Source organism: Crinia signifera, chromosome 2 (genome assembly GCF_055691185.1).
Source record: "Crinia signifera chromosome 2, ASM5569118v1, whole genome shotgun sequence".
Taxonomy (NCBI): Eukaryota; Metazoa; Chordata; class Amphibia; order Anura; family Myobatrachidae; genus Crinia; species Crinia signifera.
Genome location: NC_139218.1, coordinates 120022272 through 120048377, shown reverse-complemented (window position 1 = coordinate 120048377; position 26106 = coordinate 120022272). Strand labels below are relative to the sequence as shown.

Genomic DNA, 26106 nt, shown 5'->3' with positions numbered 1-26106 from the left:
ATTGTTACCGCAAGAGAAGGGTCGTTGTCAGGGGGGCCCCTAACTGCCCTTGAAGAAATGAGTATGGAGGAGCTGATAGCAGAAGGTCAGCTGCGAGGTATACCCATCCAATCCTGCACTCGCGGGGAAATCCTTCAGCAGATCCTTCACGATCAGGGAGATCCTACAAATGCATTTGCTGATTATCGAGCCTGGATCCTCCATTTCGGTGCCCAGTTGAGTGTGTGGGAACAATTGCAGTGTCTGGAGGAGTGCTTCGTGGTGGCAGAGGAAGAGGCGATTGATCGGGGGCTCCTGGATACCCCAGCATGGCAAGATCAGTGTCGCAGGGGGCGTGATGAAAGGCACCGTTTGCAATTGCTTCTCCCCCATCCTAGGGAGGAGCTGCACTACTGCTTCCCTTTTGCTGAGGTGGGAGATGCAGAGCTATTATCCTGCTGCCAGGGGATCTATGAGGACTGCGTCCAAGAAGAGATCGCCGTGGTTAGAGGAGTATCCGACAACATCCAGGCCACCAGCCCACCAGTCACAGATGACGTCGTGTTTCGGGCTGCCCAGCATACTCAGCTGGGGAAGGAGGCTATCGCGGAGAAGGAGGTGTGCGCAGAAGTAGCTGCAGGTGAGCATCTGGCTTTTAAGGGGACAGAGCTGACACAGCCTGTCCTGCAGCCACCAGCGGAATTGTTTGTGATGGAGGGTCCCTCCTCAGCCCTGGACATTGAGACCAAATGCTGGACTGAAATGTGCCATGCCCCTAGTTTGGGTTTGGGGGAGGAAGGACATGACGGGGTGGTGGAAGTGCCAGGGCCAGAGCCCCTATATTGGCCTGCTGTTTGGCCCCTGTTCCTTGGGCAAGAGGGGGAGGTGGAAAGTGGTCCCTGCCCCATTGTGCCCGAGGCAAAAGTATTAGTAGGTTACAATGTTGCAGAGGGGGGGTACCCAGAATCCGAAGAAGAGGAATTGCTACAGCCCTTGTTAGTTCCAATGTATGACTTAGACTGTAATCATGCCCTTGCTGGTTCTGCAAACCAGCCGCCTTTTACAAGATGGGTTTGGTATGATGTCACCCTGTGGGACTCAGGTGGTATATCCAAACCCCAGATTCTCGGCTCTGCATCCCGCTATTCCAGGTTGTTATTGGTTCCTGAACAGCTGGGTACCGGGACTACAATAGTAGGGGAAGGAATGTGAGGTTATCAGATTCACTGTAAATCTGTAATTACTATATTTTATTAGGTGTAGTAATTAATGTACTATTTTAGTCCGTCGGTACCCTCTTGTTCTCCATATATGTCTATATACTCCCTATATGTGTGTGTAGTTCCAGATCAGATCGCTCTCGCCCTAATATGGTCTGCCAGGAAATACCCAGGAAATAAGTCACCAAAAGGTTATGTCCCATTACCATACTTTTGTTCCTGCTATCACAGGAGGGTGGAAGCTGAGGGGCAATCTCCACAGGGGGGTTTACAATTCTTTGCAAACCTCTGGGCTCTAGCAGACTTTGTGGAACCGGCCACCACAGGGGGTGATCAGCCCATAATGTAATCAGCCGATTATTGTTCCTGCTGTTTACATGAGGGGGATAGCTGAAGGACAATCACCACAGGGGGTGATCAAATTCCCCTACTATCAACAGGAGGGTTGTCCACAGGGGGTGACCACCACATAATGTAATCAGACTGTGTTTTATATCTTGTGTTGACTCTGCTATGCATATCTTGGCTACTTCCAGACTTTCTGGAACCGACCCCAGCAGGGGGCAGAAGCAGATGGGCAGCAGCAGTACCTGGGAGGGGGGATAAACCTGACTTGAATCCACCAATAGGGATTGAGTGCAAGCCCACTGATGGTATGGAGAAGCGTGGGAAATTGGAAGTTTTTAAAATGACTTGTACACCTGCCAGCTCAGTATGTTAGTCGCAATCCGGTCTCAGGGGTCCTACCCTTCACTGGATCTTGTGGAACACATCGTTTGCCCGGGAAGGGGGCATCCTACCAAGCTCTGGTGTGGAGCGTCTGTGTTGTGTGGATTTACACAGGTTTCGGCTATCACTGCTGTGTGGAACTGATCTGGGACTGTGACTATACAAGGACTGTCTGTTTGGGCCTGCTACCTGAATATCTTTCTACTCTGCAATTTACCTTTGCCACTGTTTATTGTCTATTTGTGCGTGCTGTGGAAAATAAACCATTCTTCTGGTTTCATCTGCTCGGTGTCTGAGTGATTGAGGAACTCGTACCCTCACAAATATCAAAGAAGAAAACTGGGTCAAAGGTTCAGTGTATGCACTGCAGGTAACATAAGATCCTAAGGTATTTAAATCGTTATTTGAGTCAGTTGAAATCATAATTTGTCAGCTATGGAAATATGAACATATCAATTTTGTCTTTGCAGCAGCCAAGCAGAACTTGTTAGAAGACTTTTAGCAAAAGACATGGGGCATTTGTTAAAGCAAAGGTACTGTGGGTGATTTTGTTATTGATGCTACAGTATAATAGATAATGCTTTTCGGTACTTGTGAGTTATCCGGGCGCCCGATGTGGTCATCGCATGCCATTATAATAAGGCATACGATGCGATGCGATACGACGCGACGCGTTTTGCCATCGCGTCGCATCGTATGCCTTATTGTATGGTATGAGATGCGACGCGACGCGATGTTAACACTTCCCGCCCATTTTTAAACCCGCCCTCTGGCACATCTGGCAGAAAAACAGTGTGAGGTAGTTTCCAGAGGAGAGAGCAAGTGATTTACAGAGAGAGATAGTGTTTTACAGCGTTGGTGTATATTTCTGAGGTGAATTTTTGGACATTTGCCCCAATATTGCCCCATTTGGCCCCTTACACCTGCCCCATTTTGGCCCTTACACCATTATTCCCAAAATGGCTTTGGTTGATGGCATCTTCAGCCTCCCAAAAACTGAGGAAGAGACAGTCGTATTCCTGCAGGAGAAAGGGCTGCTCCCATTGACTGCCACATGCCCAAATGGCCACCCTATGCGCCTGTCCCTGAAAGAGCGCAAATGGCGCTGCTACATTAAAAGTTGCAGCAAAAAACAGAGTCTGCGGGCCTCCCTATTCTATCCTGGGTGCAGGCTCCCATTCATGACTATCCTGCGCTTCATCTGGTGCTGGTGCGATGAACTGACGTCAATAGAGTTCTGTGCTAAGAATTTAAAGCTATGCAACAAAAGCACCATTTTTTATAACGCCTTGATGCGGGAGGCATGCCAATGTGACTTGATGGCACAGCCTCAACGGCAGATTGGAGGCCCAGGGCAAATGGTGGAGGTTGATGAAACACTGTTTGTGAAGCGCAAAGCCAATGTTGGCAGAGTACTCCCACAGCAGTGGGTGTTCGGAGGAGTGTGCCGGGAGACAGGGGACTGTTTCATGGTCGCAGTTGCCAAGCGAGATGCACCCACTCTCCTCGGTGCAATTGTGGAGCACGTGGCACCTGGCAGCACCATCGTCAGTGATTGCTGGCGCGCCTACCAAACTACTGAACTGGAGCGGGCTGGTTACAGCCACTTGCGGGTCAATCATCGGTTTAATTTTGTAGACCCAGAGACTGGTGCACACACCCAGAACATTGAGAGACTGTGGGGTTGTGCAAAATGGCGCAACAAACGCCAGCGGGGCACAGCCCGCCATCATCTTGATTCCTACATGCAGGAGTTCGTGTGGCGAAAGTGCCTGGCGGGAGACAGCGCATTTGAGCGCATTCTGCATGCGCTCACGTTACTTGATAAATAATGATGTTGATTGATTATTGTGTGCTTTGTGATTGTTTGTTATTCTAATTTATTTCATTAATATGTTAATTACACAGTTATTCCCTTTAATTCAGTTGTCCTTAATGTGTCAGATATGCATGATATTGATGAATGATATTGGATGCTCACAGCCACTCCACTATCAACGTGAACCCGAAGCGTGGCGAGCGCAGCGAGCCCGCGAGGGGCGGCGGTACGCGTCCTCCGACCTTTTCATGCCCTACTATCCACTAGGGCGTGGAGTGAGAATATAATAGTGTGGCGAGCGCAGCGAGCCACCGAGCCCGAAGCGGACACCTGTGAAGCCCGCGAGGGGACGCGTATAACTGTGAAGGTATCCGCGTCCCCTCGCGGGGCTCGCTGCGCTCGCCACGCTTCGGGCTCGGTGGCTCGCTGCGCTCGCCACACTATTATATTCTCACTCCACGCCCTAGTGGATAGTAGGGCATGAAAAGGTCGGAGGACGCGTACCGCCGCCCCTCGCGGGCTCGCTGCGCTCGCCACGCTTCGGGTTCACGTTGATAGTGGAGTGGCGTTAACAATGGGGATGGGACTGACATTGTGTCACTTTTTGGGACACTTTCTTGGGGGTTTTACACTGCTAAAATCGGGTGGTATCGCATCGCTTCGCATGCCATGTGGTTAACATGCGATGCGACGTGATCACTTTACATGGTACCCGATGTAAAATCGGGTTCGGGTGGTCATCTCGTCGCGTCGCATCGCATGCCATTTGGTTAACATACGATGCGACGCGATGCGAAATCAGGTTCGGGTGGTCATCTCGTCGCGTCGCATCGCATGCCATTTGGTTAACATACGATGCCATGCGATGCGACGCGATGCGTATACGACCAAAAATCGGGCGCCCGGATAACTCACAAGTACCTGCTTTTCATTAGAGATTGGATTTGGTATGGCTATATTTCAACACCAATATGGCATTTACAGACACTGAAAATACTTTAAGCTGCTTGTCAAGATGATGACATTAGATGTTTTAAATCCGTATTCAAACAGAGTTAAAGGACTTTTGATTAAAGTGAAGAAAAAATACTGATATGGGAAGGCATTAGCACTTAATAGTCACTTGTCTATTGTATACTTTTTATTCACATTCTTGTTCACTGACTATGAAATGCTTAAATAACGTAAAAATAAAATTGATCGGGTCTGCACAGCTTTACCGGTACTTGTTTCCTAGCACGGTGCCCATCGGGTCCCATCGGGTCCCATCGCATACCATAACTTAAGGTATACGATGGGACCCGATCAGAGCCGACCGACCCGATTTTCGGGGTTTAAAGACGTTCCCCTACAATTTTAAAATCGGTCGCACTGCATGCCATTACAATGGCATGCGATGCGATGCAACGCCACCGACCCGATTTTACAGTGTACAGCCACCCTGATGGCAGATTACAATGTAAAATGCCCCCCCATATCCGATTTTTAATTGTATATCCACCATGATGGTTAATTAGTATGTATGTCAAATGCCCCCCCCGATTGTTAGCGCCATGCCACGATCAATGGCAACCCGAAGCGTGGCGAGCGCAGCGAGCCTGCGAGGTCCGGCGGTACGCGTCCTCCGACCTTTTCATACCCCCACTATCCACGTCGGCGTGGTGTTGACTTTATATAGTGTGGCGAGCGCACGTGAACACATGTGAATTAATGCGCGTTCTCTCGCAGGGCTCGCTGCGCTCGCCACGCTTTGAGGTCCGTGGCTCGCTGCGCTTGCCACACTATATAAAATCAACTCCACGCTGACGTGGATAGTGGGGGTATGAAAAGGTCAGAGGACGCGTACCACTGCCCCTTCGCGAGCTCGCTGCTCTTGCCATGCTTCAGGTTGGCGTTGATCGTGGTGTGGCATTAACAATGGGGGGGCATTTCACATAGTAATTACCCATCAGGGTGGGTATACAATGAAAAATCGGGTCTGGGGGGGTCATTTCACATAGGAATCAGCCATCAGGGTGGCTGTACAATTAAAAATCAGGTAAAATCTGTCGCATCGCATGCGATGCGACCGATTTTACACACCCAATGTCATACAATCTACATTGGTGGTGCCGTGCTAGGAAACAAGTACCGCTTTACCTAAAAGTGTGTACACATGGTGAGATATGCCTCCCGATGTTGACAATATAGTTAACATTGTGTCGGCATTGCATGCAGATCTCCTGCAGATCACAAGGGTTTTAACCCTTGCAATCCCTATGCGCGTTCACATATCGCAAGGCAGATAGTCTTGGCTGCCTTGACTATATAGTGCAGATCTGCACTATATAGTCAAAAATGTGCCATTACATGCATGCCGTGCGATGCGAGTCCCGATGCGATCTACTCGTATCGGGACTCACATAGCACAGCATATCTCACCGTGTGTACACACCATTAGATTATCCCACAGAAAAATAAGTGTTTATTATTATTATTATAATTTTTTTTTGTACGTACGCTAATTATCATTTGTTTTATTTTGTAAACAAAAATATTGGACTTTTTGGTAAAAAATGTAAACATTTGGTAGTGATACCTGTTTGGGAATTTAATTAATATCTAAAAATCCATTTTTACTTCTTTTTGTGGCATCGTTAAGTTCTTGGACAAACTCAAAAACATCATTAAAGCATCAGCATGTATCAGCCACCAAGCTTTCTAAGACACAAAGTATAGCAGTCTGCATAGAAAAATGTGAATACAAATAAATGATAACTTACAAAGTCTTTCAGTTGGAGACATAGGGTGACATTCTATGGGATGAGATAAATGCACATTTTTTTATCTCGCACCACATCGCCGCTCTTCGCACTTTTTTAATTCGCATTTTTTGGTAATAATTTGCATATTTAATGGGATGCGATTTGGAGGCTGAAAAGTGCGATGTAGTGCGATTTGCGGCGAAGTGGTGCGATTTTATGACACAAAAAAGTGTGATTTCTTCCGCCGGTCATGTGCGAGTTTTGGACCAACCGGAGTGTGATTTACAAGACTGTCTCCGCATGACTAAGACCCCCTAACCTATTGGCCCACCTCTGTCCCCTCCATTATGCATCACACCCCATATATAAAGGGGCACTGGCGCCATTTCACTCTTTGATAGGAAGTAAGGAGCATGGAGAGGAGCAGTGGCAGTGTGAGCAGAGGAAGAGGTGTTGGTGGCAGAGTTAGGAGTGGCAGAGTGAGGAGTGGCAGAGTAAGCAGTGGCAGAGGGAGCAGTGGCAGAGGGAGAAGTGGCAGAGGGAGCAGTGGCAGCAGCCAGCCAAGTGGGAGAGGCAGCAGAGGACTGCTGAGGTCGTCCTCCATTACAGGGAGTGGCAGCAGTGTGGCAGGCAGCATGGCCACAGCAAGGCCAGCCCCAGACCAGGCCCTGGCGGACCAGCCCCAGCAGGAGGAGGTGGAGGATCCGCTGGCATCCCCATCCTATACCCAGGACCTATTCCATACCCCAGAGCAGCTGCAGGAGGGCCACATGTCAGAGGTGGAGGAAGATGGAGGTGAGGGGGAGGAAGACACTGGCATGGAGGAGGAGGGGTACATGGCTGGAGTAGAAAATGAGGAGGAGGTAGAAGCTCGCCGCACAAAAAGTGTCTGAAAGGTCAGATTCTCATACGAGGAAAATGCTGCGCTTGTCCGGGCTATCATGCCCGTGTTTGACCGGTTACTGGGGAAAAGTCACTACAAGACCACTGCACAGCGGAAAAGGGCTACAGTTATGGCCTGGTACATCGTGGTTTACAACGCGCCATTGAGGGCTCTGACTCGCGAGTTGCAGATCACGTTATGTCCTGCGTTATGTACCACGCCATGCAATACATAGTTTAACCACTGGGTGACTAATGCTCCACGTTAAGACTTTACGCTACGGATTTTTGCTAACCACTTTTCACTACGGATTTTGTCCTTACTTTACGGACAGATTGTTTTGTATTTATTCGCAGAAGCAGCTACGTACGGTCATTTATGTAATTGGTACAGAAGACATGCTAACCTTTGCTATTGCTGGATGACTACTTAAAACTTTATTTGAGGACCTACAGTATCATACTTTACACTACGGATTTTGTCCTTAGTTTACGGACAGAGTTCTTTTCTTTTATTCGCAGCCGCAGTGACGTACTGGATGGTCATGAACTGTATTTGATTGGTGCAGAAGCCATGCTAACCATCTGCCAGGAGTAAAATCACAGGCAATAGTGGCCTAGCGGGTAGAGGCACGGCTTCACTATCTCAGTATCAGTAGTTCGATCCTCAGTTGATTACATTATATTTTTATTTTTTAAACGTTTTTTTTCGCAAAATAGATTTAGCTTTTCAGGTAAAACTCCTTGCCTTGAGGACCGTGTTTCGGGATTAAATTCGCTAACCATTGCTAACCAGCCACTTTTCACTACGGATTTTGTCCTTACTTTACGGACAGATTGTTTTGTATTTATTCGCAGAAGCAGCTACGTACGGTCATTTATGTAATTGGTACAGAAGCCATGCTAACCTTTGCTATTGCTGGATGACTACTTAAAACATTATTTGAGGACCTACAGTATCATACTGTACTTTACACTACGGATTTTGTCCTTACTTTACGGACAGATTGTTAGTACAGTATTTATTCGCATTAGCAGCTACTGTACGTACGGTCATTTATGTAATTGGTACAGAAGCCATGCTAACCTTTGCTATTGCTGGATGACTACTTAAAACATTATTTGAGGACCTACAGTATCATACAGTACAGGTACTTTACACTACGGATTTTGTCCTTACTTTACGGACAGAGTTCTTTTCTTTTATTCGCAGCCGCAGTGACGTACTGGATGGTCATGAACTGTATTTGATTGGTGCAGAAGCCATGTTAACCATCTGCCAGGAATGAAGTCACAGGCAATAGTGGCCTAGCGGGTAGAGGCACGGCTTCACTATCTCAGTATCAGTTGTTCGATCCTCAGTTGATTACATTATATTTTTATTTTTTAAACGTTTTTTTTCGCAAAATAGATTTAGCTTTTCAGGTAAAACTCCTTGCCTTGAGGACCGTGTTTCGGGATAAAATTCGCTAACCATTGCTAACCAGCCACTTTTCACTACGGATTTTGTCCTTACTTTACGGACAGATTGTTTTGTATTTATTCGCAGAAGCAGCTACGTACGGTCATTTATGTAATTGGTACAGAAGACATGCTAACCTTTGCTATTGCTGGATGACTACTTAAAACTTTATTTGAGGACCTACAGTATCATACTTTACACTACGGATTTTGTCCTTACTTTACGGACAGAGTTCTTTTCTTTTATTCGCAGCCGCAGTGACGTACTGGATGGTCATGAACTGTATTTGATTGGTGCAGAAGCCATGCTAACCATCTGCCAGCAGTAAAATCACAGGCAATAGTGGCCTAGCGGGTAGAGGCACGGCTTCACTATCTCAGTATCAGTAGTTCGATCCTCAGTTGGTTACTGTACATTATATTTTTATTTTTTAAACGTTCTTTTTTTTTTTTTTTTTAAACTAATACAGTTACAGTAGTTGGTGCTTATCAAAATCTTTCGGACTTTTCCACAAACAAAAACGATAGTTAATACCCATACTGTACATACTGTACTGCGCTACAGAGAACGTTTTTTTTCAGCAACAATACAGTAGATTTCTCCAAACTCAGACACAGACCGACACCTCAGACAATAAGATGTTGATTGCAGTCATATGTTAATTTCAGTCTGCCTTTTTGTTTCGCTGGTAATTGTACATAATTCAAATGCACCTATCAGCTTCATGAAGGATTTCCTTTGTCTCTGCCAGCATAAATTCAGCTACATTAAAATTGTCAAACAATCCAGTTTTTTTTTCTGCATCTAAACCGTGTAGAATTGCTACGGATCGTCTCTTCATCTCTTGCCTGTATACAAGCACGAGATTCTACCTGTACACCTGGACTATTCATTCTGCTGAATCCAAAGTCAAGTTGTTGCTGCTTTCGTGTTTCTACCGTTTTACCATCATACTGCCTTCCTTCCGCAAGAACACTACTGTATCTTCTCGCTGGAGCAGTACAGTAAGTACACTATACAGTAGTACAGTCTTTTGTACATTTCACTGATTGCTGCATTACAGTATACAGTAAGCAGCACTACAAAACGGTCCCTGCGCGGAAGCGCTCGGTTCCCACCCTTCCCTGAATGAAGCTGTTTCCCTTCTTTTCCTACTGTTCAAATGCACCCGGTGCAGAATACTGTATACCATCGCTTGCTGTGTATACTGTATTCAGATACTGCAGGCTGCCGCTATGAGTATTGGGGCAGATGTACAGTATTAAGCGTTAACAAGAGATTCAATCCAAGGGTGATAAGGAGAGATAAACGTCCAGCCAATCATCTCCTTTCTGACTTTTTTCAAACACAGCCTGTAACATGGCAGTTAGGAGGTGATTGGCTGGATGTTTATCTCTCCTTATCACCCTTGGATTTACAGTACCTCTTGTTAAAGCTTAATACACCTGCCCCACTGTCCATAAATACTAGAGTCTGTTTCGCAGACTTACTGTATACAGTATCTACAGTGGTAGTGATATCGTGATTTTTGATGCCTTACACGTTCAGTGCAGTGCAGTAGAGATAGCGCCATTGAGAATATTGTACAATGTGTTAAAATTGCCTGGTGTGTATGGGCCGCAGATCCCCGACTAGCGATGACAGTACTCTATTAGGGTGGGCTACTTTAGGCTGCTAAATACTAGTTCTCTCCGTAATACAATTGGTGTAATACTGTAAATAACGTATTTTTTCGCTATTTTGCACTCATACTGTACTGTATTTGTGTAAAAAAATACCCTAGCTGTGTACAAAATCCCCTAGCTGTGGGTGTTCGTATTGTAAGTACGAGGGGCGGCAGTACGCATCCTCTGACCTTTTCATACCCACACTATCCACGTCGGCGTGAAGTTGATCTTACTGTACAGTACAGTATACACTGTAGCGTGGCGCGCGCAGCGAGCCCCGCGAGGGCACGCGCATTACTTCACAAGTATTACGCGTCCCCTCACGGGTCTTGCTGCGCTCGTCACGCTTCAGGTTCAGTGGCTCGCTGCGCTCTATATACTGTACTGTAAAATCAACTCCAAACTCCACGCCGACGTGTGTAGTGGGGGTATAAAAAGGTCAGAGGACGCGTACCGCCGCCCCTCGCGGGCTGGCTGCGCTCGCCACGCTTCGGGTTGGTGTTGATAATGGGGTCTCGTTAACAATGGTGGTGCATTTAAAATAGTCATTACCCATCAGGGTACTCATCTGGTTGCCTGTACAATTACAAATCGGTCCTATCGCTTCATATCACATGCGATGCGATTTTTGGTTGTACAATGCCCTGCGATGGAAATGGTGGGCGCCTTGATAATACACAAGTACCCCATTTTTTTTTAATCATGCTACTTTTTGCCAATTTTCAGATCTACAGTAAATCTCCAAGTGTGTATAGTGTAGGCCACCAATGGGAGACACAACACTAGCAAAGTCTCCCGTCTGCTGATTTGACCAGCATGCCAGCGATGATGGATAATTTTTCATCCATCATCGCTGTGTGTGTGTGTACACCGCGCGTGCTTTCAACTTGCGGACCGCCTCTGCGCCTCCCCTTCTCCTGTCCCTGCTCCTTCCCCCTGCTCTGTGTTGTTATGAGCCACACATTACCGGCCGCTAGGGTTGCCACCTCATCCCTTTAATCCTGGAGACTGTACTGTATTTGGTACTTGTCTATTATCATCGCATCGCATACCACTAATTAAGGGAAGGCAACCCTACTGGCAGCACGTCCGGCCCCAACTTCACTCCTGCCTGCCCGGCTGACAGCCAGTCGACTTGTTGCCGAAGTACCAAAATTTCCATTACTGGTCAGTACTGTATTTACGGTACATTACTGTACAGTATCTTGTCTCCACAGTTCCTGAGATTAAACATGCCGCCAAAAATCACCAAAGAAATGAGCCAGATCATCGTCAAGATGAAGCAAGATAACAAGACAACACGAGAGATCCAGGCTTGGCTGAAAGAAAGTGGTACTGAAGTTCATTTACAGACTGTGCGCAATCATGCTTCTATGAGGATGCGCCCCAGATACAGAACTTCTTCTCACTGCACATTGTAAGTACAGTACTCTATACAGTATTAGCAGATTCTATAATTACTGTACTGTACATTACTACTGTATACTGTACTGTACCAGGCGGCTTCAAGCTGTGGCCCTCCAGCCGTTGTGAAACTACTGTACAATTGCCATCATGCTGTGCCATCGATTTGCTATTAGAGAAAGATACAGATGTGTAGTTTCACAACAGCTGGAGGTCCACAGTTTGGGCATGCCTGCTGTACTGTACAGTATGCTGTACAATCATTTTTGTCTGTGTTATACTGTACTATAGGAAAGTCCAAAAGATTGTAGAAGAATTAACTTGTGGTGATGATGAGCGTACTGCTGGAAAAATAAAAAACATTCTTCATTCGGACTATGATATGGACGTTTCAGTTTCCAGTGTGAAACGGATGCGAAGAACAATGGGATGGAGATATTGTCGCACAAGGTAATGTAAAATACTGTACTGTACAGTACATCAACCTTAATTTTACAATACTGTATACTGCAAGTCATAAGCATTTAATGCCTCAATGGTCCTAATTTTTCTTTACTTACTGTACCTCTAGGCTGCATCCCATGATAAGAGATGTCAATAAAGAAAAGAGAGTGATACAAGCTCAACAGTGGATTGACAGTGCCGAAAAATTTAATGATGTACTTTTCACAGATGAAACTTCTGTTTCTATGGAGAGGTTCTCAAGAATGTCCTTCTGCAAACCTACCTTTATCTCATTGAAACCACGAGCAAAGTTTCCATTAAAAGTCCACGTATGGGGAGGTATATCTCGCAGGGGTGCTGGACCTATGTTAGTTTTTGAAGGTACTGTACTGTACATTTCTACTGTACTGTAGTTTTAAACAACTCAGAACCCTGAAATGTGTACATGTTAATGGCATCTTACTGTACTGTATCTCTGTAGGGATTATGGATAAGATCTTCTTCCAAGAACAAATAGTCGATCGTGTTTTGGTGCCATTTATCAGAAAATACTATCCATCTGGACACAGAGTATTCCAAGATAATGACCCAAAACATTCTGCTTCTGCAAAATACATGGAAGAGAGAGGAATAATTTGGCAACGCACACCACCAGAGTGAGTATTATTCGAACAGCATTTACTGAACTACAGTACACTACTTATTGTACAGTCGTGATTTTATTACTACTGTACTGTACAGTATGTTAATACAGTAGTACTTAACTTTTGTATGTACTGTACTACGTATACTTTAGGTCACCGGACATGAACCCAATTGAAATGGTCTGGGCACAAATGAAGAAGTTCATCAGGAATGAAGTGAAACCGAAAAATAAACAAGAACTTTTGGATGGGATCAGGACTTTTTGGGAAAAAAAACTGACACGTGTCCAGTGTATTAAGTACATAAACCATCTGGACACCGTCTTGCCTGTCGTCATTGAGCGAAATGGGCATGCAACTGCTAAGTAGATTCTCCAGTACTGTATAATACAGTATAAAGTACTGTACCTGTAAAAATGAACCCCTCGCAGCAGTCTCTTACAGTACAGTATACTGTACTGTACAGTACAGTACCTCTCCTTTTACTCGCTGTCCACCTCACAACTTACTGTATTTCCCTCCCTTCAATGTTTACTTGACATGTACTACACATTGCAGTTTGCTTGGGTCAGAGAACAAGGAAGAACCACTGGCCTGAAAAAAGTACAGTAAGTTTATGATCTTACTGTACAACACTCTTACAGATTGTCATGTGTACTGTATCTCTCCCTCGCTATTATTTTTTCTACTCTACCATGAGCAAAATCAAGCGTGTTTGGGCCAGAGAACAAAGGACTGGCAATGAAATGGAAAAAAAGTAAGTTTATGATCTTACTGTACATTATCTCTCTCCCTCTCTCCCATCCCCTTCCCCTGCCAACATGTTTCCCCCCCCCCCCCCGAAACCCTTGTGACCATTCAGTACTAATGCTATTCTTTTTTCTTCAACTCTTATCCACCACATGCCACTCTACAATGAGCAAAATCAAGCGAGTTTGGGACTGAGAACAAAGGACTGGCAATGAAATGGAAAAAAAGTACGTTTATGATCTTACTGTACATTACTGTATCTCTCTCCCTCTCTCCCATCCCCTTCCCCTGCCAACATGTGTCTCCCCCCCCCCCCCCCCCCCCCGAAACCCTTGTGACCATTCAGTACTAACGTTATTCTTTATTCTTCTCTCCCATTATCCACCACATGCCACTCTACCATGAGCAAAATCAAGCGAGTTTGGGACAGTGAACAAAGGACTGGCAATGAAATGGAAAAAAAGTACGTTTATGATCTTACTGTACATTACTATATCTCTCTCCCTCTCTCCCATCCCCTTCCCCTGCCAACATGTGTCTCCCCCCCCCCCCCGAAACCCTTGTGACCATTCAGTACTAACGCTATTCTTTTTTCTTCTCCCCTTACTGTATCCACCACATGCCACTCTACCATGAGCAAAATCAAGCGAGTTTGGGACAGTGAACAAAGGACTGGCAATGAAATGGAAAAAAAGTACGTTTATGATCTTACTGTACATTACTATATCTCTCTCCCTCTCTCCCATCCCCTTCCCCTGCCAACATGTGTCTCCCCCCCCCCCCCGAAACCCTTGTGACCATTCAGTACTAACGCTATTCTTTTTTCTTCTCCCCTTATCCACCACATGCCACTATACTACAGTATGAGCAAAATCAAGCGTGTTTGGGACAGAGAGCAAAGGACAGGCAATGAAATGGAAAAAAGTAAGTTTATGGGGCGAGATTTATTGTGTTTACCGTTTTTCCGAAAATGCGATTTTTGCTCAAATCGCCCTTTATCGCCGTTTTTTTAAATCGCTTTTTTTTCCAGAACTAGAATATTTAATGAGGTGTGTATTCCGGCATGAAAAGTGGTACCTGGAGGAGTGGGGACCCCCCCAATAAAGGGGTCCCCCCCCCCAGCCTTCACCCGTCCAGGGCTGAAGCCCGGGGCTGTCACCGGCGTCCCTGGCCATTGGACGCCGGCCTGATAGGGTTAAATTGTCATTCCTAGCATTGCTTAATACAGGAGAACTGCAAGTGCCAGCAGACCTCCCCAAGCAGGCTGGGACTTGGGGAACCACAAGTCCCAGCATGCGGGGCATTAATAGGCCCACTGGGACTAGTAGCCCACCTGTAAAAAGAATGTTAAAATAAAGCACACGAATGCGAATTCCGGAGTTAAAAATAATCGCACTTTTAGAAAAGTGCGATTTACAGTATGCCGCAAATCGCCACCCATTAAAAAAATGGATTTGGGAAAACAATGAAAAAACGGCCGTTTTGGCGATAAAAATCGCCAAAAACCCACCATCGATCTCTAATACTGTAAATGTCACCCATGAACTTACTGAACATTACTGTATCTCTCTCCCTCTATCCCCTCCTCTTCCCCTGCCAACATGTGTCTCCCCCCCCCCCCCCCCTGAAATCCTTGTGACCATTCAGTACTAACGCTATTCTTTTTTTCTTCTCTCCCCATACCACTCTACCATGAGCAAAATCAAGCGTGTTTGGGACAAAAGAGACACCCACTGCCTTGGAAAAAGCTTTCTTGTCACCTACTGTAAAATACTGTACTTTACTTAAAATACTGTGTTAGGACTGATTGAATTACTGTACTTTTTTATTATTATACCGTATTCTACGTTAAGTCCCCAGACAAACTGCAAACCATCTGTACAGGGTCTTGCCTGACGTCATTGAATGAAATGTAATGTAATGTACATTACATGCATACTGTAAATAACACTTCTCCTGCACTGTATTGTACTGTACTGTATGTTTTAAGAAAAATGAAGTGCTGTAATGTACTGTACAATATTTTTGGTCAATGCTGTGTTTTGTCAATAAAGTACCGGTAGTCCTTGCAGGTGCTGAAGTACTGTAGCAGGCAGCGGCGGAGAGTTGAGTGCAGTGGTGGGTGTCAGGGTAGCGGCACTGCGGAGGTAGTAGGCGGCTTTGCGGCTGTGAGGGGAGTTGTAGCTTGGAGGTCGCGGCTGGAGAGGGTAGCAGGCATTGTGCGCACTCTGCAGAAGTGTGTCAGTGAGTAATGAGTACACCTGTGTGTCTGTGCTGTGACCTGGGAAGTGTGTCAGGGGGTGCGGGTGCATATACTGTAGTACAGTATTTGGCTTTTGTGTGTGTGTGTGTGTGTGTGTGTGTGTGTATAATGCTGGGGGGGCGGGGTTCATTGGGGAGAGAGTGTGAGAGAGAGAGAGCAGGGGATATAGAGAGACAGTGGGAGAGAGAGCAGGGGATACAGATGCACAAATATTAAGTACTGTAGCACTGAAATGTACAGTATTAAGGTGGACCGCAGCAGGAATCTCCGATCCCTGCTGCGATCCCCCCCTGCAGCACCGCCGGCCGCATCCCCCATAGGTTTCTATGGGGGATGCGAAGCTGCCCGATGTATCAGCCCCCCTTTCGTAGCCCTGTCCCTGCGCACAGCAGGTGATACAGTACATCCCGGTGATACTGTATGATCGCATTTTACAATGCGATCCTGGAGGTACTGTAATATTCCGCCCAGATCGCATTGTAAATGCAATCAATGATAAATGGGGGCCATAGAGAGACAGTGGGAGAGAGAGCAGGGGATAGGGAGACAGTGGGAGAGAGAACAGGGGATAGGTGTACAGTGTGAGAGAGAGCAGGGGATAGATGCACAGTGTGAGAGAGAGCAGGGTACTGTATACTGTAGATGCACAGTGTGAGAGAGAGCAGGGGAGTGGGAGTACCTGTGTCTGTTGTGTTCCGCAGTTACTGTAGCTGCTAGGTATAGAGCCAGCCTTCTTCTTTGTGCTGCCAATGGAACCCGGGAGGAAGAAGATGACCACGGGAGAGGTGAAGGGGGAGGGTGCTTCCAGTGGAGCGTGAGCTTCAGCAGCCGGGGGGAGAGAGCAGCGTTGCCGCTGCTGCAGGTCGGCAGAGCCCATGCTCTGGGATGTGTGGCTGCGTGGAAGACCAGCGGGGATTAGTGCAGAGGCTGTCCGGCAGCGTGAAGGAGACCAGGGGAGATTATTGTGTTGGCTGTCCGGCTCCTGCTCACCTTGTAATTCACCGCAGTAATTCCATTAAGGGGGGGTGGGGGGGTGGGTAGAATGGGACTTGTTTTATAACTTCCCTGTCTCCAAATCTCTGCTGCTTTGCATGGAGTCCAATCTTACTGTAAATCCCAGTATACAGTACCCGCTGCCAGATGCCCAATGCTGCAAAGGGACAGTGGATTAGTGAGGCAGCCAGCTCGCTCACCTCAACCCCCACTGTGCCAGTGCTGGGGAGATGGCAAGTGACATGCTGCGCGCTGGGGTCGGCCGGCTGGCGGGCCAGGGATTGCCCTGGTGGCTCCGTTTCCATGGGCGGGGTGATCAACCACAAAAAAAAAAGTAGTCTACTACTAAGATGGATACTGTAGTAACACAAATAAATAGCACTGCACATTTAAAACAAAATAAATTATTTATATATTTTTTAAAATATAATTAAAAACTTCATTTTCGGTCGCAATCAGTCTCCCGATTTCACTTCGTATGGCATCTGTGAAAATAAAAAAAAATTAACAGTTTTAGAACAGTAATACAAGTTGAGTACTTTACAGTTACAAGGCACCGTGTGGGGAATTAAGTTGAGAGACAGTGGTGAAAGCCTTAATTACTGTAAAAAAAAAAGGTTTAAAAACACCTGTACTGTAAGTTACAGTATTAAGAAGTACAAAACTGTACTGTACCTTGTTGGTCTTCATCCTGAATTGATGGTGCAGGAGTTGCTGTAAAAAAAAAAGCACTGTCAGTTTACTACTAGTTTAAAACTAAACTTCTAATCTTCCATCCCCCGAACATACTGTACAGTACCCTTTTTCCCACTACAGTATCTTCATCAGCATTGGTGAAACCGAGATCACCTCCACCGACCAAACGCGCGGCCTTGGTGTCATCATTGACTCCTCCCTCTCTTTCACCCCCCACATTCGTGCTCTCTCCAAGTCTTGCCGTTTTAACCTACGCAACATCTCACGCATCAGACCATTCCTCTCCACTGACACGACCAAAATTCTCATTCACTCTCTTGTCATCTCCCGCCTTGACTACTGCAACATCCTTCTCTCTGGGTTACCTCGAACACGCCTTGCACCACTCCAATCCATTATTAACGCTGCTGCTAGGCTCATCTTCCTCTCCCGCCACTCTACCTCTGCCTCCTGGAACAACCTCCCGCCACCTACTGTATCAGGCTTTCTGATTCCCTTACCTCCTTCAAGCGCTCCCTCAAAACCCACTTTTTTCGACTAGCCTATCCCTCCTCCTAACCTCTTTTGATCCTCCTATCATGCCTCCGTTCCCATCTGTTCCTACAGTACTTACAGTACAGTATCCTATTGTTTTTCGTTCGTCCTCCTTTTACTGTAGTCTGTTAACTCTTATGAGTAGGGCCCTCCTTCCTCCAGTACTCACCCTACAGTACCTCTTTACCTCACCTGTGCTCCTCTCCTGTTGTTCCCTTCATCTACTGTACTGTACTTCATTTCAACACCTACAGTACAGTACTTCTGAACTGATGCTGATTTTAGTTCTACCAGCTACAGTATACTGTACCCCTATTTACAGTATGCTGTAATTTTCAACACACCCTGTACAGTACGTTACCTTGTAATTTGCTTTTTTGTTTGCTACAGTACTGTATGTACGGCGCTGTGGACACTTTGTGGCGCCCAGGGGCGCTGGAACGTTTTTAGGTTGGGGGGGGGGGCAAGATATAATCTCATTTTGGCGCACCCTAAATTGCTATATGTTACCCCCGGGCACTATACACACTGGCAGCGGCATATACTGTACACGTGGGCATTATACACAGGGCAGCGGCATACTGTATATGCGTGGGCATTATACACTAGGCAGCGGCATTTACGCATGGGCATTATACACAGGGCAGCGGCATATTCTGTACACGTGGGCATTATACACCGGGCAGCGGCATATACAGTACATGTGGCCAGAGACACCAGGACTGACATTAATCCAGGGGTTGTCATTTACTCGTAAAAAGTGGAAAAAGTGGCACTGTCACCCCCAAACAGATTTATGTGATTATGTCTGATTATGATAATCAGACATAATTACATAAACCTGTTTGGGTGTGAATCCAGGGGTAAATGACAACCCCTGGATCTGTCAGTCACTGGGGAAGGGAGGGTGAGAGGAGCAGCATTTACCTTTAAGTTTTAGTTGTGGCAGCACAGCGTGATGGCTGCTGCTGCGGCTGTTGTAGGATGCTCCCGCGGCTCCCGCCCATGCACTGATCCACGCGACCAGTCTCCCTCCCTACGGCCCGCATCACGCCCGCCAATCACTGTGGACGCATCACAGCCACTGTGATTGGCGGGCGCTGGTTCTCAACATCTCCCCGCAGAAGTCATCCATGTGGGCGGACGGCTGCGAATAGGAATCGGATTCTTGCTGAGGCGCTAAAGCAGCTGTGCGGGCGGGCGGCTGCGATTAATCAGTAATATACTGTAGGCGGACGGGCGGGAGGCTGGATCAAGCTTAATCAGCCCACCGCCCGCCCGCCTATATTACTGATTAATCAGCCGCCCGCACAGCTGCTTTAGCGCCTCAGTAATTTTGGGGGGGGCAAGCTGCCCCCTCGCCCCCCCCCTTCCGGCGCCACTGGTGGCGCCTAATAAATAAACGTACTGCTACTACTACTACTTACATGGTTGGGGAGGAGTTTGTTCGTACTGCCAAGGTAGCCAAGGGGAATGCACTGTGGAAAAAGAAATGTTTGATCATTTTCTGTAACAATAGTAATACAGTACAGCATATTGTACAGTACATACGGTACTGTACAGTACAGTACAAATACAGTACTTTACTGTACAGTACTGAACAATAGTGTCTCATACTGCAGCACATACAGTACTGTACACTAGTGTACTGTACAGTACTGTATGAACACCAATAAAGTCATAAGAATTGTCATAGTGGAGCACAACTTTCTGTGTACGGTAATGTACAGATGGAGCAGCTCCCATTTCAGCTGCTCCTGGAGACAGAATCTCAGGACAGCTATCCATACTGTAGGCCAGTATTCAATGCAGCAGAAGCAGTTGCAGCAGTGAGTGTTGATGAATGAAGGCATTACACAAGTCAGGGGGCATTGTGCATTAGGTGATGGGGGGGGGGGGGGTTGAATGCATACTGTAATTACTGTAGGCACTAAAGGGGGGCATTCTTCATACAGTATGGGTCATTCTGTACAGTATACAGAATGGCAATATTGAGGGAATTTTGTAGTGCACAGGTACAGTACAGTACAGTACTGTACTGTATATGGCTTTACAGGTGGACTCCACAACTCCCTCAATGCTCCACACCATTACTCCCACCTTCCCTCCCTGCTCCACACTACTACTCCTATCCTCCCTCCCTCCCTGCTCCGCACTATTACTCCCACCCTCCCTCCTGCTCTGCATTATTACTCCCTCCCTCCCTCCCTTCTCCACACTATTACTCCCCCCCTGCTCCACACCACTACTATGCTTGATGGGGAAGGGGCCCCAGAGAGATCAATTTATGGGGCCCCAGGATTGCTGTTGCTGGCCATGAGTACAGTACTTACACCCTGGGGGAGTTCTGCTGGATGCAGGAGGAAGCGCTGCTGCCACCTCGCTTTCTTCCTCCGAGCGGCAGGAACAGTAGCTCCAATTTTCCTGGGGCTCCGGGGATGAACAGCTCCAGGTGTCCATACTGCAGGTGTCCATACTGTCCTCCTTTGGCACCTCTGGGTATTGCAGGTCTGTAAAAAAAATTGCACCAAAATTTGAGCTTGCTGATACAGTACAGTATACTAGGTAACAATAAATACAATAGGTAACAATAAAGTCTTGAGCGTAGAGGATACTGTATGCTGTACAGTAGAGAGGGGTGAAGAGAGACAGAGTGCCTAATTCAGAGGTGAGCACAAGCAGACACACTTGTACAGTATTTCTGCGCATGTGTAAGAGGGCATGGAAGGGAGGTGGGGTATATTAGCAGCACTTGGCTCCATAATATACTGTACTGTACTGTACTGGTAGAGATACAGTACCAGTGTTGCAAGTAAGGGGGTACGGCGTGGTACGGAGAAATACTGTATGTTGCAGGTACGCAGTACCACTTACTGTATTCCCTGACCCACTGTCAATTCTATTTTTATTGTAAGTCTAAATATACTGTAATGCATCCGCAGCCCGCCCACCCAGTGTTATGATTGGTGCTGTATGCAGCTACTGGCTACTGCTGATTTAGCCTGTCACACGGTGCCGACAGCATGAAGAGCAGGCTCCACAATTGTAAGTACAGTACAGTACAAGCTGCCCGGCTCTCCCCAAGCAAGAGCCAACCCACCCCCAGTCATTCCCTGTTTCTCATTCCCTGTCTCCCAATGCCATGCTACTATTGTCATTAATACCCCTTTTACACCAAGTGAGAAACCCAGGTTGGACACAGGTCAGTGTTGGTGTAAAAGGGGCCACCCTGGTCCAGTAACACTGGTTTCCTACCCAGGTCCTGACCGAAGTTAAACACTGGTTGGACCTGGGTCGTGGGTGGTGTAAATGGTCCCACCCCAGGTTCCACAGGGGAGCTCACATGGTTGATGCTGTACTTTTATACCGCTATGTGTCCTTGAGCACTGAATAAAACTTTTTGAACAAATATTTAACAAAATAAACAAACCGACATTTTTCAATGCTAACTTTTCATGTCTTTTTTATTTTATTTTTTTAATCAATGACGGAAGGTTGACTGGAAGTTTATCAGTCCTAAAATGGACATTTTTTAATGTCATCCAAAGAGAAAAGCAGGGCTGACCCAGGTTCAGTATAAATGGCGCAGACCTGGGTCCGACCTGGGACATAGTGCTGTGTAAATGGGGTATAAAGCTGGGTTCAACCCTGGAAACTCCTGTGTACAAAGATCAGGTCTAACCAAGGATTTTGGTTTAAAGTGGGTATAAGTCACTCCCCTAGCTTTGTGTGACCATGCCCCCTCATGACACATGGCCACGCCCATTTTTGGTGGAAGCTATCAGTACCACCAAGAAAAAAATTCTACTTGCACCACTGTACAATACTGTAACATCTGATGCAGCCCCATAGAGAGAAAAACTAACAAATACTGTAAACAAAAACATGTACTGTACTTACTAGGTGGAGGGCTGATACGGCCTCTCCAGAGCTGTCTGGGAGCTCCCACTTGTTGAGGGGGTTGCTGGGCTGTTGGAAGACATGTCACCGCAATTAGCAAACGGCCAACGGCACGCCAGACACAAGCATTAGGTCGACATGGTCTAGGTCGACAGTCAAAAGGTCGACATTTTTATCCGAATGTCGACATACTGTACTGTAGTTTTAAGTGTCCATGCACTCGGCACACTATTTTATTCTCACACAATGCCCCAGTGCAGTGATGGCTAACCTTAACACTCCAGCTGTTGTTGAACTACAGTACACATCCCAGCATGCCCTGCATCAGTTTTAGCATGGCCAAATAGTAAAACTGTAGCAGGGCATGCTGGGATGTGTAGTTCATTAACAGCTGGAGTGTCAAGGTTAGCCATCATCTACAAGCATTAGGTCGACCACTGAAGGTTGACATGCATGAAGGTCGACATGACTGAAGGTCAACATGGGTTAGGGAGACATGGTCATTAGGAAAACTAAATTATTAGGTCGACATGGGTATGGTCAACATTCAAAAAGTTCACCATCGAGTTTTTCATTATTGTTGACTGAATGTCGACACAGTCAACATGGACACTAGAAAAGTGCATTGCGTCCCCTCAGCCTCGGCCAACGGCACGCCAACAAAAGACACAAGTTGGAAAGGAAGAAAAAATACACAAACTCAATAAACAAATGACAGGACTTACTGTCAGACGGAGCGGCTGAGGCGCTGGGGGCTGTAACGGCCCGCAAGGGCAGGGTGCCCTGGTCTTCAAGCGGAGGCACTATGTGAAGATGAGAAAAATGAGAAAGTGTGCTGTTTAAATAAAGTTACTGTACTCATTACTGGGTTTACAAAAATCAGTTTTAGCATGGCCAAATAGTAAAACTGTAGCAGGGCATGCTGGGATGTGTAGTTCATTAACAGCTGGAGTGTCAAGGTTAGCCATCACTGCCCTAGTGGATATTAGGGCATGAAATACCGCCTGTCGGCTCTTTAAACAGTGAAAAATCCTATGCCGACCTAATGACTTGTTGACCTTGCAGTATGTCGACCTAGTGGTGAGGCCCTAATGACTGTCGACCATCTTTAGGTCGACCAACTGAATGCTGCTGCAGGGGCAGAGGACTGGGGGGAGCACATGGGTGATGCTGCACTTTTATACCGCTACAGTATGTGCGCTTCATCACTGAATACTGTATAACTTTTTGACAAAATATTTTGCTAAATAAACCAACCAACATTTTTCAATGCTAACATTTCATGTCTTTTAATTTTTATTTAAATCATCGAGGGAAGGTTGGCTTCAGTTTCTCACAAATACAGTATCCTATAAACGACAATACATTAGTGGGGGTTGGTGGTGGAGAGCTTTAACACATAGAAATGCTAATGAGTTAGTGTACTTGGAGTGGGGAGGCTAATAGTGTGATTTTTCCTTTCACAGATACAAGATTCAAATGTAAATGTCCTTTTTAGACAATGCAGTCCAGGTTTATAGTGACCCTTAATCAAATTATCGGTCTGCACTTAACACTACAGAAAGGAGGGTGAACTGTCATCTCTAGTACAGTATGCAGCTTTGAAAAGGGGAATCCAGTCATCACATTTGAAGAAAACTTTCAGATTTTCACAAATACAGTATACAGGCCCTTAATCTGATCTAAGCGGTAACGGCCGCATGCGGCCGTTCCGCCGATGTTTTCGATCTGCGCATGTGCAGGCGAAATCGCCGCACAATTTTTTTTAACGCCGCAAAGGGGGTGGATAGGGGCGTGAGGGACTACTTACTGTAGCCTCATTTCCCTATGCATACGCCCCGCGTTTCATGGGCGTTCCCATGCAAACGCGGGGCGTACGCATGGTAATGAGGCTGTGACGCATGTGTTGGGGGCGGGCATCTGACATCGCCGGATGTCAGCTGCCCGGCCCCATACATGCTTTTACACGGACAAGTGTCCGTGAGGTCTATGGGTGCGGGAGCTGGTGACGTCACCGGCGCGCGCACACACTCGCGCAATGCATTCCTGGGACCGCTGGAGACCCTGGAGAAGATGCCGGAGGCCTGCTGTGGACGCCCGGGGACTTGGTAAGTATGAAAAGAGGGTTAGGGGTTGAAAAATAAAAAATAAAAAAAAATTCGAATGATTCCAAAAACCACGGTTTTTGGAATCATTCGGATAAGGGATGTCCGGATACCGGATACTCAACCTGTATACTGTACTGTAGTAGCAAACAAAGATGGGTCATAGGAAAGACAGACATTACTGTAGGTCTACAAGCATTAGGTCGACCACTGAAGGTTGACAAGCATGAAGGTCGACATGACTGAAGGTCAACATGGGTTAGGGAGACATGGTCATTAGGAAAACTAAATTATTAGGTCGACATGGGTATGGTCAACATTCAAAAAGTTCACCATCGAGTTTTTCATTATTGTTGACTGAATGTCGACACAGTCAACATGGACACTAGAAAAGTGCATTGCGTCCCCTCAGCCTCGGCCAACGGCACGCCAACAAAAGACACAAGTTGGAAAGGAAGAAAAAATACACAAACTCAATAAACAAATGACAGGACTTACTGTCAGACGGAGCGGCTGAGGCGCTGGGGGCTGTAACGGCCCGCAAGGGCAGGGTGCCCTGGTCTTCCTCTAGGCTTGGCACTGTGGGGAAATGATAAAATGTGCTGTTAAAATACTGTAAAGTTATTATTCTTACTCTAAATGGGGAGGAGGGGGTGTTAAAAAAAAAAGCCGTGGACTGTTTTCAATAAAGTGCTGTGCCCACCACACTTGATAAAATAGACTCCACGTCAACGTGGATACTGGGGGTACTGTATGAACAGGTCGGGAGGACACTTACTGGCTGCCAAAGTTTGAGGGGACCTTCTTGGGGGTACCCTTTCCATCCTCCTCTGAAGTCCTGTGTAAAAATAATTACAGTACATTACAGTATACTGTACTGTAGTGTCCTTTGAAACATTAGTTCACACACACTACTGTAATCACTGAGGTTATGGTAGAGTATACAGTATTGCAGTACTGTATACTGTAGATAAATAATGTCTAGGTCAAAACGTCGTGCATCAGACGTACCGCACGCCTCCACTCCCACCCCCTTTGTGCACGAGACGCAGAGCTACAGTACCTGACGGGGACATTACGGTAATTGTGCAGGGCTCCCGTGGGGACACTACGCTGACTGTGCTAGGCTGCCGTTGGCCGATGCTGACAGCGTCGCCCAACGGCACGGCAAAAAACTACACAAGTTCAAACACACAAACACAAAACACAATAAAGAAATGACAGGACTTACTGCTTAGCATCGTGGCGATGCTTGAGGGGGGGCCTGTAGCATGCCCGCAGGGCAGGGTGCCCTGGTCTTCAATCGGAGTCACTGTGGGAAAATGTCAAAAATGAGAACAAGTAACTTACCGTACTCTTATTACTGTAAATGGGGCTGGGGTGGCTTTACAAAAAGGCGTGGACTGGATTTTATAAAGTGCTGCGGCCGCTATACAGTAGTGTACTTTATAAAATCAACTCCGCTCCAAAGTGGATAGGACCGCTGCGCTTGGTATGGTCGACCGAAAGATTGTCGACAGTCATAAGGTCGACATACTGCAAGGTCGACAGGTGTCTAGGTCGACATGGGATAAGATCGACAGGTCATCAGGTCGACACAAGCATTAGGTCGACATGGTCTAGGTCGACAGTCAAAAAGTTCACCATTGAGTTTTTCATTATTGTTGACTGAATGTCGACACAGTCAACATGGACAATAGAAAAGTGCATTGCGTCCCCTCAGCCTCGGCCAAAGGCACGCCAAGAAAATACACAAGTTGGAAAGGAAGAAAAAATACACAAACTCAATAAAGAAATGACAGGACTTACTTTCAGACGGAGCGGCTGAGGCTGTAACGGCCCGCAAGGTCAGGGTGTCCTCCTCGCCTTCA

The 26106-nt window shown here is 46.6% G+C and overlaps 1 protein-coding gene across 1 annotated transcript; it reads right to left on the bottom strand.

The window, feature by feature from the left end:
* Window positions 1–16096: 16096 nt before the first annotated feature.
* Window positions 16097–25605, bottom strand: LOC146060008 (uncharacterized). The gene is made up of 9 exons (XM_083172775.1): window positions 25467–25605; window positions 25014–25073; window positions 24734–24814; window positions 22856–22933; window positions 22131–22199; window positions 20564–20740; window positions 19658–19708; window positions 17676–17714; window positions 16097–17485 (listed from the first exon to the last, which is right to left on the bottom strand). The coding sequence occupies exons 1-9, from the start codon at window positions 25474–25476 to the stop codon at window positions 17409–17411; spliced, it is 642 nt and encodes a 213-aa protein (XP_083028901.1). The 5' UTR covers window positions 25477–25605; the 3' UTR covers window positions 16097–17408.
* Window positions 25606–26106: the final 501 nt, after the last annotated feature.

Excerpts from the sequence above, each read along its gene's own strand:
- LOC146060008 (XM_083172775.1), bottom strand. Across the intron at positions 24,815-25,013 it reads CCCTCAAACTTTGGCAGCCA|TGCCAAGCCTAGAGGAAGAC; the intron begins GTAAGTGTCCTC and ends ATTTCCCCACAG. Across the intron at positions 22,934-24,733 it reads CTCAGCCGCTCCGTCTGACA|TGCCTCCGCTTGAAGACCAG; the intron begins GTAAGTCCTGTC and ends ATCTTCACATAG.